General features: G+C 38.5%; 2 protein-coding genes across 2 annotated transcripts; one reads left to right on the forward strand and one right to left on the reverse strand.

The window, feature by feature from the left end:
* The first annotated feature begins 2,802 nt into the window (after positions 1–2,802).
* LOC104813651 (lipid transfer protein EARLI 1-like) lies at positions 2,803–3,459 on the forward strand. The gene has a single exon (XM_010541338.1). It carries the CDS (start codon positions 2,877–2,879, stop codon positions 3,276–3,278), a length of 402 nt encoding a protein of 133 aa, XP_010539640.1. The 5' UTR covers positions 2,803–2,876; the 3' UTR covers positions 3,279–3,459.
* Positions 3,460–10,163: 6,704 nt separating this feature from the next.
* On the reverse strand, positions 10,164–16,344 carry LOC104813675 (oxysterol-binding protein-related protein 2A-like). The gene is made up of 11 exons (XM_010541369.1): positions 16,126–16,344; positions 14,005–14,370; positions 12,987–13,083; positions 12,395–12,735; positions 11,928–12,083; positions 11,533–11,700; positions 11,309–11,449; positions 10,960–11,190; positions 10,738–10,851; positions 10,335–10,538; positions 10,164–10,255 (listed from the first exon to the last, which is right to left on the reverse strand). Exons 1-10 carry the CDS (start codon positions 16,252–16,254, stop codon positions 10,374–10,376), a joined length of 1,908 nt encoding a protein of 635 aa, XP_010539671.1. The 5' UTR covers positions 16,255–16,344; the 3' UTR covers positions 10,164–10,255; positions 10,335–10,373.
* Between the last annotated feature and the right edge of the window lie 951 nt (positions 16,345–17,295).

Below are 17,295 nucleotides of genomic sequence, written 5' to 3' on the forward strand. Positions count from 1 at the left end.
GTGGTGGGGGGGGGGGGGAATGAATGAGTCCGTACGTAAAATAACCCTAGTTGGCCCCAAATTATTTCCCACATTTGAAAGCATATAATATTATTATATATCTGGACTGTCAATAAAGGCTAGTTAAATTCTCGATGAGTGAAATAATATTAACTATAACTGGTCACAAATGGTCCTTAACCTAAATATTTTACAAAGCAGAGGAGCCGGGGGAGATCAGATCTCTAAATTGCTTTAATCACACTTCTTCGTCACATGAAATTATTTGGGCAGATACGGACAAAAAACATGGTTGACGATAGGAGATAAATTCGGACATGCATGTCGAAGCCATCTCATGTAAGAGTTTGATTAATTAACGAAAATCAGGTCATTAATTAATTAATACGTACCTCGGAAACCTCTGCTTGAATTAGCACCTTCCGAGACCCTCGAACATGCAGTTCGTTCCCTTGCCACTTCTTGTCGTATCCGATTTTATGTAATAACGAATGTGGTGGAACTTCTACAACTAAAAGCCATTTCATTTTAATTTTTCAACTTCTACTTATTTTCAATTTCAAATTTTCTTATATATATAATTGGATACAAATAATTCGTCGAGGTTAGTGTAATGACGGTGCATGAACGAAGAGATGGATTAAGCGGGTTTAATCGGATCTCGTGCTCATGTGATTGCAATATCTTATTTTAAGAACAATTTGTAATCAATTAGTAACCGACTAAAACTCGAGAAGTTTTCCCGATCTTTCATCAAGTATCAGTTAAAGGGCTCAAACCACGTTTTGACGTACGGACTCGTATTAATATTTGTGTCAACTAGGGTTTTAAAATTGTGTATTGTCTCTCCTCAATTTTCCATCAACTTCTACTTCACCGAGGTTGTAGATATGATAGAAAAAAAAAATGAAACATACGAAATGGCATCTAACATTAATGAGACATTTACATACGATTCATATGAGATGAAACAAGTTGATATTTCTCCACTCACCGGTTAATAGCACTTCATTTATTTTTAAGAACTACTCCCTCCGTTTCAAAATATTTGTAGTTTTAGATTATTTTTCATGTTTCAAAATATTTTTCATTCTACGTTTTCAAGATTTTTTATAATAATTTCCAATTTTATCCCTATCAAATTTCAATAAATTATTAATGATAATATTGTTTTTATCATTAAATAAAGGTATATGTGATTTTTTCTCTCTTTTTTTAATTGAAACGGATGGAGTATTTATAATTCGTTTATGTTATTTCACTCATCGAGAATTTAAGTAGCCTTTAATCATAATCGAGATTCCAAATAATTTATGGGATGAAATAACTTAAATCCCAGATGTCTATTATATATATTATTTCATCAAACCATGAAGAATCTTTTTGGGAATATTCGAATCTGTAATTCGCCAAAGAGTATAATTTTTTTTTAATATATATATACACACATCTTCCTCATCGGCGATACATAATATCATATAAATTTCAGGTTGTTGGCGAGATTCCCCATCTTGGTGTTATGGGCCTTAGATGGGCCGTATCACTCCTACATTAAGCACCGAAGGAAATGTTTTAGAGAACAAAAACAATTATCAAAATCAATCCGCCAAAATAATTAAAAACAGTTGAATTGTTAAAAATTATAATATCACAATAAAATATTTATAGGTAAAGTGCATTTTCTCTCTTCTTTTATGAATGGGATGAACAAACCTGTTAATTTTTTCTGCATCTTTCTATTTATACAAATTATTTTCTTGAAATATTTTACCTCAAACTCATATCTTATTAAGGAAAATTTTAAAAAAAAAATAGGAGAAAAGAGATGATTGGATAGTGAATTAATGAATATGCAAATAAAAATATTTAAAACCTACAAAGTTCCAAATCCAGAACTTGATCTGATTCAAGAAAATCTTTATGTATCATCGCCAGCTTGAACCACTTAGGGCTACACATGGGTCTAACCAAATCATTCAACTCATGGTTATTATTTATTGCAATATGGTATAATCGGTCCAATTTTCCCGACGGTAGTGATTGAATATACAAATATGTTAATTATTTACTCAATGCTAAATATTATCTGTATATACAATATTTGTATGACATGTTTTTGGCATAATTGATTCTTGATATGATGATTGGTTGTTTCAAAAAACGTAAAACATTTTATTTGGCTAATTGTATCATTACGCTATATTTCTTTTGGGTAATACTTAAGAAATAATTCAACATTTTAATTGTTTTGTAGCATTAATATGATAGATGATCTATTAAAAATAATTTATATACGTATAAAAGAAAATAAAATATGATAATATTACAATGTTATTAATTTGTGGTGTGACAAAAAAATTGATTATACGGATAACAAATGGATAAAAAAAAATAATAGATTTATATTTCATATATTATGGAAAGAATTTTATAGTTAAAAATATAAAGAAACAAAATCAGGCCTTAACCATTGCATTACTATGGATTTACAATTTACTTTGAAAAAAAATATCAATTATTCTTAAATTCGATAGAAATTCAAAGAATTTAAACCTTGCTAAAATCACAACGATAGTTACCGCACCTTTATATGCCACGATTGAAAGTGTCCTTCTCAATTATATCAAACTAAGGCAATGGTCTTCTATGAAATAACAAAATCCACCTCAACTCTCCACGTATATTATATGAATACTAATGAGCCGTATTATTAAAATACACAAACCTAGCTTAATTATCAATAATGTCATCATTACCGTTATCCCTATAAATACCCACACCTCTCTCGTCTCTTCTCACCACCACTCTCCAATTAAGGAATACAAATCCTCTTCTAAACCCTAAATTTCTTAACACCTTATTTTCTTTGAGGGAGAATGGCTTCAAAGAACTCAGCCACTTTGGCACTCTTCTTGGCCCTTAACCTCCTCTTCTTCACCCTAACCACGGCCTGCGGCGGCGGTTGTGGCCCCACCGCCAAACCCAAGCCGAAGCCCAAGCCGAGCCCTGTCCCCTCTGGCAAGTGCCCTAGGGACACCCTCAAGCTCGGCATCTGCCTTAACGTCCTCAAAGGCCTCGTTGACCTGCAGTTGGGCCAGCCGCCGGTCAAGCCATGCTGCTCTCTCATCGAGGGTCTTGCCGATCTTGAAGCCGCTGCTTGTCTCTGCACCGTTCTTAAGGCCAACGTTCTCGGCCTCAAGCTTAATGTTCCAGTCTCTCTTAGCCTTCTCCTCAATGTTTGCAAGAGGAAGGCTCCATCTGGCTTCAAATGCGCTTGAGATCAGTCAACTACGTGCATGCATGCATGCATAATCAATTTGTTATCGATTAATCTTTTTTTCCTTTTTCTTTTATTGTTGTTATTTCCGTTCCTCTTCGTCGTCGGTTCATGTCATTATTTGTTTGGTTAAATGATGGAATAAAGTTTGGAGTGTGCGGGAGATAATTATCAAATATAAATCACCCCCTAAACATCTTAATAATATATACCAACCACATGTTAAACAAAGATATTAATAACAATAATCGATAATAACAATATATATAGAATTATAGGACAATAAAACAATATAAGAACATATAGATGCCTATTTCTTCATCCAGCCACATGTTAACAACATGACATGAACTAATAACAGTATCGTACGTTGTTGTGAATAATATGGCCAGTCTCGCTCGTGGTTTTAAAATGAAAACCATTCTCACAACAATGTACATACATATTTGTTCTCATTAAATATCGAAATGCAGTACGGACAAAAAATGACAAGTTTTTGTAATAATCTCAATACACTTGAACGGTTGGTCCTAGAAATCACCACTTGTCATTTCTAAGATACTTACTCATACGCATAAATTTATGAGGAGTTGATTGTATAGATATTAAAAGTAGGTTTTTGATGGTGCCATAATACAATCTATTAACCTAAAGAAATAAGTTAAATACTTCCAATGAATGATTCGATGTCGTCATATATATACATATATATATATATAGAGAGAGAGAGAGAGAGAAAGAGAACAGTCATAAATTCAACCGATCTGAACTCACGGGCAAATCATTAGAACTTTGACAAATGGTAGAACTTATGTAATAGCTTCCTACCATAATCATGTAGGATTCAATGACAAATGGTTCCTCTTAGTCTTTCCCATTTGAAGAGAATCAGATCAGTCAATTGATTAAACAGATGAATTATTGATAGTATTCTTATTATTTTCAAATTCTCTATAATTTTTAATAATATTCGCAAGGTTTTTTCCTCGGGATCTTAAGATACTCACAACTAAGTATATAGGAGAGTTCAATTCCATCTCAATTAAGGTTTGCCAAAATCTTTTCATCTATAGTTCGATATGGCTTAAATCGTAATATTATTAGTATCTTATAGTACGTGTTTTTTCAAAGTTACTCACAGTCATATGTTAATTTTCCTTGAGATTGCATATCATATTGTTTATTTTCAATATAATTCCAAATAATGCTATTTTATGTGTAAGAAAAGTAAGGCCCAACCTGTCGTGTGAATTTTGAGTTCACGGGCGTCTTCATGCGATTGGTCAGATGTGATCCAAACAAATTTAAAAATCATAATATTATTAGTACACATGATTTCATTTAATAATTGGATTTGCATGCATAGAGCAATATATTATAATTTCCAGCAAATCATGGTATTAAACTAAGTTTAGTCCCTATCAGATCGTGAAAATTTTTAAATGTCTTGGCGTGTTCTGAAAATTTGGTTACCAATTATTTCTTTCGTATCAAGTGACACCGCAATGTTTGCCCTATAAAATTAAAATTTTATATTTTTAAAGCACATTAATAACAGATAGAGAGAGAGAGAGATTGCTATAGGAAATCAGGCCAAGAGACTAAGACAAGAGAGGATTCGAAAATAATCTGTGTGTATATTTCTTCAAGTTGGCAAGACGTACATATATACAGTCAAGGATCAATAAGAAACAGAGAGGAAACAGGAAATAAGGATAAAAGGAAAAAGGAAAGTGAAGCATAAGAGGAAAATCGTGAAGGGAAGAGAGATTAGAGGGAGATCGGAATCTTGCAAAGAGAGGAAGTTTCTTGATCTGGAGATATTACACCGAGATTGCAGATTGTATTGGAGAATCGGTGGAGCTTGAGTTTTGGCGTTCTTGGGCCTCTGACGTGTCAAGCCCATGTCCACTAATATTCCCCCTCAAGCTTGGAATGTGAGGATCGAGCATACCAAGCTTGGACAAGAGAGTGTGAAGCGTGTCCTTGGTGGTTGCCTTGGTGAACATGTCCGCGAGTTGATCTTTGCTCGGTGTGTATGTGAGAGAAATGAGACCGTTTATAACCTTCTCCCGAACGAAGTGGCAATCCACTTCGATGTGCTTGGTACGTTCATGAAATACTGGATTCGTTGCGATATGGATGGCCGCCTGATTGTCGCAATGTAAGGGTATTGCTGTTGAAGAAGAGATACCAAGCTCGGAGAGAAGTGTGCGTAGCCACATGAGTTCGGAAGTGGTGTTGGCCATAGCTCGATATTCAGCTTCGGCGCTCGACCTAGCCACAACGGGTTGCTTCTTACTTCGCCAAGTCACCAAGTTTCCGCCAAGGAAAGTACAATAGCCGCTAGTTGACTTGCGATCGCTTTTGTCACCGGCCCAATCCGTGTCACAGTAGCCGACGATGGTGGTGTGATTGTTCTTAGTCATCCAAATCCCCTTGCCTGGCGAGCCTTTGAGATACCGAAGAATACGTTCAACCATACACCAATGATGTTGTGTGGGGGCATGCATCCATTGGCTAACCTGGTTTACAGCAAAACTCAAATCAGGACGAGTTAGAGTCAAGTAAATAAGCTTACCTACGATACGGCGGAAGCGCTCAATGTCGTGAAACGGTGAGGAATCTGAGATGTCTTTGTAGTTGCTCTCAAGGGGTGTCGGGGAAGGCTTGACACCGAGTTTTCCTGCCGTGCTAAGCAAGTCGAGGGTATACTTGCGTTGTGACAAAAACAATCCAGATGGAGATCGCAAGACTTCAACACCAAGGAAGTAACAAAGCTCACCAAGATCTTTAATGTCAAACGTGTCCTGCAAATAAGTTTTAGTTTCGGCTATCCCTTGAGAAGATGCGCCCGTGAGAATAATATCATCGACATAAATAAGTAAAACAACAATGCCATGAGAATGAGAGAGAATAAAGAGAGAATGATCAGAATTACTCCGAGTAAAGCCATAGGCGAGTAAAGCATCGTGCAATTTTTGGTACCATGCTCGAGGGGACTGTTTAAGGCCGTAGATGGACTTTTTGAGACGACACACTAGTCCCTTATCGAGTTCGTATCCGGGAGGTGGTTTCATGTAAATTTCTTCATCTAAGTCTCCTTGAAGGAAGGCATTCTTAACGTCCATCTGCCAAAGAGACCAATCGAGATTAATAGCCAGAGAAAACAAAACACGAACTGTAGAGAGTTTAGCAACCGGAGCGAAGGTGTCGGTGTAATCTTCCCCGTAAGTTTGTGTGAATCCTTTTGCCACAAGTCGTGCTTTATGACGTTCAATACTACCGTCACTTCGAAACTTGGTCTTGAATACCCATTTGCATCCCACGGCCTTTTTGTCCGTAGGTAACACGGCTGGTTCCCATGTCTTATTCTTGTCCAGAGCCTGTAGTTCATCAGCCATGGCTCTTTGCCATACAGGTAGAACCTTGGCCTCCTCGTAAGTGCAGGGATCATCGGAGTTGTCCAGCCCACTAAGAAAGGCCTGCTCATGGAAATCAAGATGGGACAAGGAATAATAATCATGTAAAGGATAGGATACCGCGTGATGTCCCGCCTCCGAGTCTTGGTGATCTTGTTGAAGTTGAGCATAACGCTTTTGTTGAAGTCGGACACTTCTCCGAGGCAGAACAGGAACAGAGAAAGTCTGTTCGTCATTGCTGTCAATGTTGAGAGGGTGTGTAAGCTCATCATCAGGGAAGACAGCCTCGGTGGGGACAACAGGTACATCTGGAACATCTGGAGCTGGAGTTTCGACGTCATCTCCAGTTGGCAGAACTAGTGCAGGTTCCCCCCGGTCTGGTAACATGCTACCAATAGGTTCCCCCTCAGGGGCAGCACCGGTCACTAGAATAGGAGTTTCAACGTTAGTCCCAGCAGCTGGTTCGACGAGCTCAGCGTTCTTTCGACGAGCGGACTCGATGATGCCTTCAATAGTTGCATCGTAGCTTGGTGAATATGCAGTGAGCGTGTCCAGGTCTGATGGAGTAGAGTCGTGATAGAAGCTTCTGCTTTCATCAAACCGAACATCACGAGAAACATATATACGGCGAGTGTCGGGATGGTAGCATTTAAAACCCTTTTGATCAGTCGAATAGCCCACGAACATGCACTTGAGACTTCTTGGATCAAGCTTATCTCGCTGAACTGCAGGAACCAAAGCAAAACAAACACATCCAAACACACGTAAGTGATCCAAGGAAGGTTTGTGATGATTAAGTACCTCAAAAGGGGATAAGTCTCCAAGATTCTTGGTTGGTAAACGATTGATAAGGTAGCAAGCGGTGGTAACGGCATCGCTCCAAAACCGTTTAGGAACATTGCGGTGAAACATTATCGTTCGGGTGATATCCAATATGTGTCGGTTTTTGCGTTCCGCCACACCGTTTTGTTGTGGTGTGTGAGGACATGTCTTGTGATGGAGAATGCCATGATGAGCAATGAATGACTGGAAGCGTTGGCTAAGGTACTCTCCTCCATTATCGGACCTAAAAATCTTGATCTTGGCATTAAAATGGTTAGATACATAAGCATGGAAATTCTTGAAAGCATCGAAGACATCCTTTTTTGATTTGAGTAAGGTGATCCAAGTGTACTTGGATTTGTCGTCAATAAACGTAACAAAGTACTTATTTGAATCACGAGAAGGGCAAGGCGCAGTCCAAACGTCCGAGTGAACAAGATCAAAGCAATGCTCATATATAGTAGTAGAAATAGGAAAGGAAGTTCGACAATGTTTTCCCAAAGTACAAGCATCACACAAATTATTTGAGCTAGGCTCTTCGGGAAATAATAAACGTAAAACTTGCTGATGCGGATGTCCTAGACGTGCATGCCAAATAGCAGAAAGTGCAACTTCAGATGACAAATGGAATTGATCAAGGAGATAAAGATTGTTCTTGAGAGATCCTTTACCAAAGATAGCTCCCGTCTTAGTATCCTGGAAAAATACATCGTTAGCATCGAAAATAGCCTTGCAATTCAAATCTGAGGTAAGTTTCGGAATAGACAACAGGTTAGTTTTAAAATCGGGAACATATAAAGCTTTGATATCCTTATCAAACAGTCGAATAGTTCCCTGTCCATGAATAGGTGAGTGAATGCCGTTAGCAACAGAGACAATTCCATAGCGTTTTTCTAGAGAGTTAAACAATTCAGCATCGTGAAACATATGGTTGGTTGCGCCTGAATCAATAATAACAGGCGAAGACGAAGAAGAAAAACAAGCAGAAGAATTGTTACCAGATTCGGAAGTCGACTGAATCAATTGCTTCAACGTCTTAAACTCTGCCTCTGAAAACATCTCAGATGTTGCAGAAGTCAGAGCCGCATGTCGAGAGAGGGGAGTTTGATCACGATATTTGGCCGGCCGGAGATGTGGGTGTAAAATCCAGCACTTGTCCTTGACATGACCAGGCTTTTTGCAGTGGTCACACAACACAGGTTTCTTGTCGCGAGAGGGATAATGTGTTTTACGGAAATGAGCAAGTTCAAGATTACCTTGGAAGAGGTGTCGACCGCCTTCCTCACGCTTGATGAGCATGCATACTTCATTTAGCGAGGGAAGCTCGGATTGACGGAGAACATGATGAATAAGGTCACCATAAGTGCTATCCAGAGAGAGCAGGAGTGTATACACCTTGTCTTGCTCAACGCGTTTGGTGATGACTGTCGTGTCGGTGGAAACTGGCCGAAGTTCTTCAAGTTCGGCCCATAGGGCACTGAGTTCGCCTAGAAGATTATTAAAGGGCTTTCCACTTTGTTGAATGGAATGGAGAGATTTCTTAATCTCATAAATCCTGCTGGAATTTGACAGATTTCCATAAACTCCTTCAAGAGTTTCCCACAGATCTTTTGCTGTGTCTTTGTGAATGTAGGTAGACAAGATCGCAGCTTCAAGTGAGCTATGGATCAGGGAAAGTACAAGCTGATCCTCCTGAAACCATGTAGCTTTCTCCTTGTCGGATTTTTCGACAGGAACCGTCGAACCATCCTCTTGAGTCACCATCGCAGGAGCCAAAGGTTTGATATGCTCCCAAAGACCACGACTACAGAGAGTGGTTTTAGCTGCTTTGGACCAAATAGAGTAGTTGTTGCCGGTGAAAATCATCGGAATCAACCTTTGCGATGTGTTTTCCATTGAAACAGAATAGGTAAAAAAATACAGCGACGGAAAAAAAATTGAGAGAGATGATGGATCAATGCTCTGATACCATATAGGAAATCAGGCCAAGAGACTAAGACAAGAGAGGATTCGAAAATAATCTGTGTGTATATTTCTTCAAGTTGGCAAGACGTACATATATACAGTCAAGGATCAATAAGAAACAGAGAGGAAACAGGAAATAAGGATAAAAGGAAAAAGGAAAGTGAAGCATAAGAGGAAAATCGTGAAGGGAAGAGAGATTAGAGGGAGATCGGAATCTTGCAAAGAGAGGAAGTTTCTTGATCTGGAGATATTACACCGAGATTGCAGATTGTATTGGAGAATCGGTGGAACTTGAGTTTTGGCGTTCTTGGGCCTCTGACGTGTCAAGCCCATGTCCACTAATAATTGCTTTCACCTCTACAGACTTCATTGTTTGGTTAAAATTATGATTAAGCATCTGATTATTTTATTAGTGTGTTTTAATTAATTCATGTTTCTCTCTCTCAAATTCATTGAACTAAATACAAATAATATCAAAGAAAAAATCGGTTCAGAACATGAATCTCGGCTGCTTTGGGAGATATGGGACTTCTTGTCTCGTGGCTTTACAAGTGATGTTTCTAAAACTCTAACAAAGAACCAAAAATAGAAAGTATGGAAAGAAAACACTTCCTTACAACAAAAAAGGGAAAAAAAATAATCTCAAAGGCCTCTCTCTGATATGATCTTCTCCAGTCTTCGTGGAGGCAAATCTGCAGAAATTCAAAAACCTTTTATTTTTTTCAGTAGACATCAATTATCTTCGGAAACAAAGTTCTTCCTCTTTCCCCTGCAACATCAAATTCAAAAATAGTGTGTCTGAACAAGAAATGAGGTTCTTTTCTTGAGTTGAATGTGTGTGTGTGTACCTCTGGAACCGAACCCGGAAAGCATTCAAGAGAATCCAATCAGGAAGAAAGCTCTTCAGTGAATTCGCCGAAAATGTCAGGGCAATCGACCCAACTCCTCCCTTCTCGTGCTTCCCAGTACCCGCCTCTGTACTCGTACGTTCCATCTTCTTCCCGTCTCTCGAACCATCTCGGTCTCCACCCGCTTTCCTGAAGTTTCCTCGACTGCATATTTTCAATCAAGAACGGTTCTCCAACCATCTTACTTATCCCCTTTACATGATTTTCTTATTCTTTATCATAATGTTCACTAGAAAATATGAATTTAGCTTGATTGATTATAAGTTTCAATCTTGAGACAAGAATAACAAATCTTCATATTCTACCGACAAGAGTAATTAAAAGTGCAGATTATATAACATACCATCCTTTGCCTTCTCTCTAACCGTTGCTTCTCTGCATTTGCCTTCTCATATTCCCCGTTCTCAAGGTGCCTCTGATCTGGTCTTAGCCTTGAATCAGTGGGAGGGAGCTTCTCCTTTAAATCGTCCATAATTATAAAAAAAAAATTAACCCCAAGTTTAGGCAATGTAATTATAGAAGAAGAAAACGAATAAAACATCATGGAAACAACAAACAAACATACCTTCAGACCAAGCGTCAGCTCATTTAGAGTGATGGCAAACGATGTTAAGTTGTATCTAGTGAGATTAGGAGGTGGCTTCGTCCTTTTCCACAGTAACGAGGCATTTACCGTGGGATCACCCACTTTTGTCTTGCTTATTCCATCCATAACCGTATAATATATGCTATCATCCCATTTACCAAATATCGTCGCAGTCTTTTTGCCACTAATATCTTCTACAAAACCATTAACCTATATAAATGATTGTGTTGTTACTCAGATATTCAAGAACATACATATTGGCTAAAAATCAGTATGTTACAGAGCAAAAAACAGAATTTTAATGACAGGAATATATGTTTTGACTAACCTGGTGAGGATTTCTATCAAGAATAGATTGCTCCTTAAACTTGAGCGTACAAGAATATTGGCGATTCCCACGTATTTCCATAACTCCATGGTGATCGCAATACAGCTTACCTAGTATTATGTTGTATATAGTTGTTGTTACCTAAAGACAAGAAATATATAAAGTTATCTCAAGGCCAAACCTAAGATACGTAAAAGGATTGGAAGTTCATAGTGTTTATGTACCTTGCTCCACTGGAACATTTCTCCATCATCAAATTCAAGAGTCAGAACTCCTGAAGGTTCAACTTGAATTGATCTCCCCCAAAACTTCGACCGAAGATTCGTGTCACCCCAGAACTTCCACCCTTTACCTTCGCAGTGGCAGGCGATAATAGTTGGATGGTGGCTGACCTATATAACAAGAAGAACACATAACAATGAAACAGCGGATATAGAACGGCAGGGTTTATGACCACGGATTTGAAAGTATTTCCTTTTTGTCCTTCCCAAACATAGTTGCAAGACCAACTATATCTTCAGATGACATATTATTGATATAGTTATCATTCACAACAAACTGGCACATTCAGTTCATGCCTAGTCATATCGAGTTATAAAGCATGTGAAGAAATAAACACCTTCTCGGAGAAGAAACGAATTCCCTTCTCAGGATAGTCAGCTTCATAAGTTTCTCCAAGCAAAGGGTTAAAAGGTTTACAGTGCCGGCCTTCAGTGGAAGCATAACCAGAGACCGCAAATGCAGCAACATTCAGGGCTCTCAGTAGATTGTTCCCCTGGTAACAGAAAATTAAGTTTAATCCAACAGGCTGAATTAAATCCAAAGGCAAAAACAGAGCAAGGATATCACAAATATACAAGATCAAACAAGTATATGATATTTGAGGGTAAAGTACTCAGAAGTATTAGATGAATAAGCCCTTCTCGTCTCTACCTTTGGCTAAATAAGATCAAATTAAGAGGGAGAAGGCCAGTACAGAATTTTAGTCAAGCAGGACAAAAGCTTGCCTATCCATACGGTAGCAAATTACACGTCAAAGGAGGCAAATGTTGAGATCATGTGTTGAATTTCTTCATGTGGACTTACAGATTTTCCATATTCATATGCTCGGTCCAGAAGATAAGAATACTCCAAGTCTTCAAAACACTTTTGGAGAGATGATATCGGTTCATTGAAATAGACAGGGAGACAAACTCGTGTGAGATCCTTTCCAACATTGTCTTTGATCATAGACCAAAGACTTACACCTTTCTCTTTTTCAACTGGATCGGGAAGCTTTGTTCTTCTCTTGATATGTTTACATCCAGACCCAACATCAGGTTCAGTGAAGTACTCCACTGTGTCATGGAAGGAAGGCTCATCTTCCTCAGACACATCCTCAAACTCTTGTTTCTCAATATCATCAGATGAAGCAGTTGTGCTGCATTCTAGAAACCAAATGATGTCAAGCAAAACACACAAAAGGCCCTGTGCGAATCCACAGATGTCTTAAAAAATCAAAACAACACAAAACGTGAAATGAGAAAGGTAATAACAGATTCTCTAATGGTAATGTCATCATGCACATGCGTGGACTATAACTCAAAACTAGGCAGAGACAGATTTGCATGTCAGAATAACAGAGAGATAGAGTGAAAGGGAAACACGAGAGGCATTAACCAACAGATATTGTATGTACCACTATATTTTCCACGACCAAGGCTGGAAAATTCATGCTTTGTCAGCTGGTAGACATTGTCCTGGATCCCTGAAGCTTCAGCTTCGAGGTTAGCTGTCTGTACAAGAGAAAATTTTCACTATAGAATAGCCAACATGTATATGCCTCCTAGAATGTGAAACACTTAATCCTCAACAAATTCTGAAAAGTCACAGGACACTGTCACTCCAGTTGCAAATCACACCACAGAACATCTAGTCTTAGTAAATTGATACAAGAACAAGAACATGAATAAAACCTTTCATGAGATGTATCGAATTGTGAATTTCTCAGTGCTGTGGACAACCCAAGAATCCCTTGACAGATGGACAGCAGGAAAGCGAAACATTCATGTTCACCGTTAAGTATTTTCATCCAAAATCTTAGCAACCTGATCTTAATATATCTTTTCTTACATATGGCCAGTATGACTATAATTTGCTTAAAAAAACTCAAACAAACAAAAAAATAAGACTGGGAAGTAAATCTTTTTTAAAATAGTTATAGGTACTCTGCAGCTCAGAAACTTGAAACGTAACGTTGGAAAGCAACACAAGAATCACATGAACTAAAAAAACAAAAGGAGAAAAAGAAAACGCAAATTAAGCATTTCTAAAACACAAAATTGGTTATCCTGACTATTATTTCGATCAAGCATGCCATGTCAATACAAACAACAGATGTCAGTAGGGATTAACGGAACACCACAGTTTTGGCCCTAATCGGCTGAAATGCTGTGTTAACATAACATTCTTAAGCTCAACCACCAAACCCAAACCTAACCAGGTAGTCAGGGCCTACAAATATATATATATATATATATATATATATAGTGTGGACTATTGCATGCTCAAGGGTTTAGTCATATGAACACGAATTACAGTGGGTTTGAATGGAGGAAAAAGAAGAAACTAATAGCCAAGATCCAAGAGCCCAAGGCCATCATAAGCAACTCAACCAAACCAAAGCAATATAAAGGAGAAGAAAGAATCAATTTTACCTCCAGCTGCCTCAAAGCGTCAAGCAAGTCAGTCCGTTCTTGATGTAGAAGTCGAAGCTGTCCTTGCATTTCAGAGAATTCTGAGAGAACGATCTGCTCACAATCCTTTACAAGATTCTCACTCATTCCCTCTTCCAGTAAACGTTTCTTCAGCCTCTCAGTCGATATGGATAACTCTCTTGGTGATATGAGGGACAAGTTCCCATTAAGCGACCTGAGTGGAAACAAGCATCTCGTAGTTGCTAAAGCTTGTAACCATGTTGCTCTATCATTTTTAGAATCAGTCCTCAGATGAAGGGTCTTGGTAGCAGTAAATATATAAAACTTTCTATCGTCGGATTTGCTTTCCCGGAAAGATGAAATCTGCTGAAAAAACATTGAAGAAAACCCATCTAATTACAAGCTCAAGCCTCGAAGCAATTTGCAAAGAAACAAACACATAAGGTCCTTTCGACTACAAAAGCAAACATATGACAATCAATCTTTCAGCATGTTAAATACAATCCGATAAACAGCACACGTACACCAAAAACAAACTCGAATTATACAACAAAAGCACCATAAATTCAACGCTGGAAAAATATGAAGACACAGAACTGAACCGTGCGAATCAAGCTGGGTCTATGAGAACTACCGAAGAATGAATAAGATATTAGAATCTTGGTAATCGAGACTCTTTGTAAGTTGAGCAAAGCAAAGTTATTCCATTGCAAATAAGTTGACAACTGGTGTTTGGATAAGCTTTGATGGAGTATTTGATCAAGCAATTATTACCAAAGGTTAAACAAGAATATCCCTGAAAGATTAAGAACATGCCCCATCGTTTTCTGATTGTCAAATATGGCATACAATAAGTCTTCATACTTGGCAAAGCCCCATGAAGTGGTCTTAAGTCCCCACACTCCATTATTTCCTACAAACCAGCTCTACCATTCACCAATCAATGCCCGAAAACCCAAAAGACTATTAAATATAATATATATATATATATAAGCAACTGTTAGTGGAATCGCAGAATATACCGTGCACATCATTCCATTCCAGTGAAACAGAAAAAAAAACAGATAATAAAGTTTGCTTCTTTTTTTTATTTGGCCCAAGCAGAATACCAAAAGAAAAGACATGACAAAAAAGACACATCTAACTTTAGAAGGGGTCATTCAAGACAAGTCACAACAATCGGGCACATGCATGAGAAAGAAAGACAAAGAGCAAATTGCGAGAAGTACAGAAAGAAAGATTAAAACACGATGCTTTTGGTAATATAATGATACCTCAATTTAAAGTTCACAATTTTTAGTAACCCAATTTGACAAATCCATGCGCTTCTTGGCTGTTCTCCAAAAGAAAAGAAAAAGAGAACAAAGAAACCCTATATTTGACGGATCACATATGAGTTGAAACTGAACAATAAAAAAAATGAATATCATAATACCAAAAAAATAAACTGAAGATGGTTTAGTAGAACAGTGAATTACCAATTGGAAAACAATGCGACCGCAGAATAAAACCCTAGACCTACACTACAAGATCATAGCATCAGCAAAAAAAAAATTAAAAAATAGAACTTTGAAACAAACACATCTGTTGATGTGACCCACTAGAGATTAACAGCAAGTTAAAAGCTGTAGAATACCAGAGAGATTAATAAAATACGGAAGACGGAGGGGGAAAAAGAAAAAAGAACCAAAAACAAACTACGAAGAGAGCAGTGAGGAAGACGATGGTGACGATGATGAGAAAAGTCATAGAAGGAGGCAAAACAATTAATTTGGGATTCTTTCTGTCAGAAAAATCAACTAGGGTTTCATTTTTATTTCGCAACTTGATGAACAATACCATGAACCAAGGCTTCTTGCTCTAATTGTGTTATGGGAAGAAACGTTTCGTTTCCCCAGAAATCAGATTCCAGGAAAAATGAGCAAACATTTAAAGCTGTATAAAGAACGGAAATCAATAAATCACGAAAATGGAAATACTCAGGTGATTTTTCTTCAGGAATCAAAAATTCACCCAAGGGGGGAAAAAGTGAACCCATGGGTAAATTTCAAATCAAATTCAAGATACTCTCCGAATACACACCAATGGAAACTGCGTAGGTATATGTACGTATGCACATACCTTGAGATGAACAATGCCGACGGTTTTGTGCTGTTTCCGGCGTCCGCTGCAGCTATTCATCCTCGAGAGACGATCGGTGGAAATATCTCCGATCAGCCTCACATCCTCCGCCCGAGGGAGGAGATTCATATTCTCCGGCCGCCGGATCTTGGAATATGACAGGATCCCATTGCGGAGGAGGAACCACCGGGATCTCCATCCCTTCCCGTAGTTCGTCCACTTGTAGAGGATCCCGGCCACCGTCTCCGCCTCGGATCCCCCCGCCGGTTGCTCGGATCCCGCCGCCGTTTGCCTCTTCCCGTCGGATCCATCGGCCGCCGCAGTAATCGCCGTCGCCGGAAGGCTCCTCGACCTTGACAACGGCGCCGCCGTGTCCGGCGAACCGTCGCCGAACGCGTGGTGACTCTCCAGAGGGACACAGCAGAGAGGATGAAGCTCCTTCACCCACATTTTCTCCTCCACTCTCTCCCCCCCCCCCCCCCAATCACACGGCCTTATCAGATCTCGTTCCCAGACCGACGAGATTCATCTCCATCTTCGGAATCTGTTAGAGATCAGACGCAGAGAGGAATAAGGAAATGGAGATCATAGAACACCAGATCGAGCATGCAGATGTAGGGCTAATACACTTGATAAAGAAGAAGACGAAGAAGAAGAAACCTGAACTCTGAAACTGAGATTTTCCAAAGAGAGAGAGAGAGAGAGAGAGAGAGATTGCTCGACTGAGTAAGCTTGGCAGCAATTATACGCTGAGGCTATACAAAGGCTTTATGGAAAACACATACGCATACATATATTATGTGTATATAGATACGTGTGTATGTATATGCTGAATCAGAGAGAGGTTGGGAGCGAAGTTGGAAATTAAAGACGGTGGCTTTATGGTAATTTAGAAATGTGGCTGAGGTTATAAAGTGAAACTTCAAAGTTTTCCTCTTTTTTGTCAGAAAAAAAATGTTTCAGTTCATTTTTTATTTTCTTGTGATGGAAAATGTACAATTTGTTAATCAATAAGCGTATGAACTATGAAATGTGAATATTATTCATCAATATATCAAAAACGATGGGATTAATAATTATGGTATTAAAAATAAAATCTACCGGAGATATTAGAAAGGGAGATAATATTTACTATGTTCATTTATTACAAATATAGTATGGATGGACCGG

Source organism: Tarenaya hassleriana, unplaced genomic scaffold (genome assembly GCF_000463585.1).
Source record: "Tarenaya hassleriana unplaced genomic scaffold, ASM46358v1 Cleome1, whole genome shotgun sequence".
NCBI classification, from domain to species: Eukaryota; Viridiplantae; Streptophyta; class Magnoliopsida; order Brassicales; family Cleomaceae; genus Tarenaya; species Tarenaya hassleriana.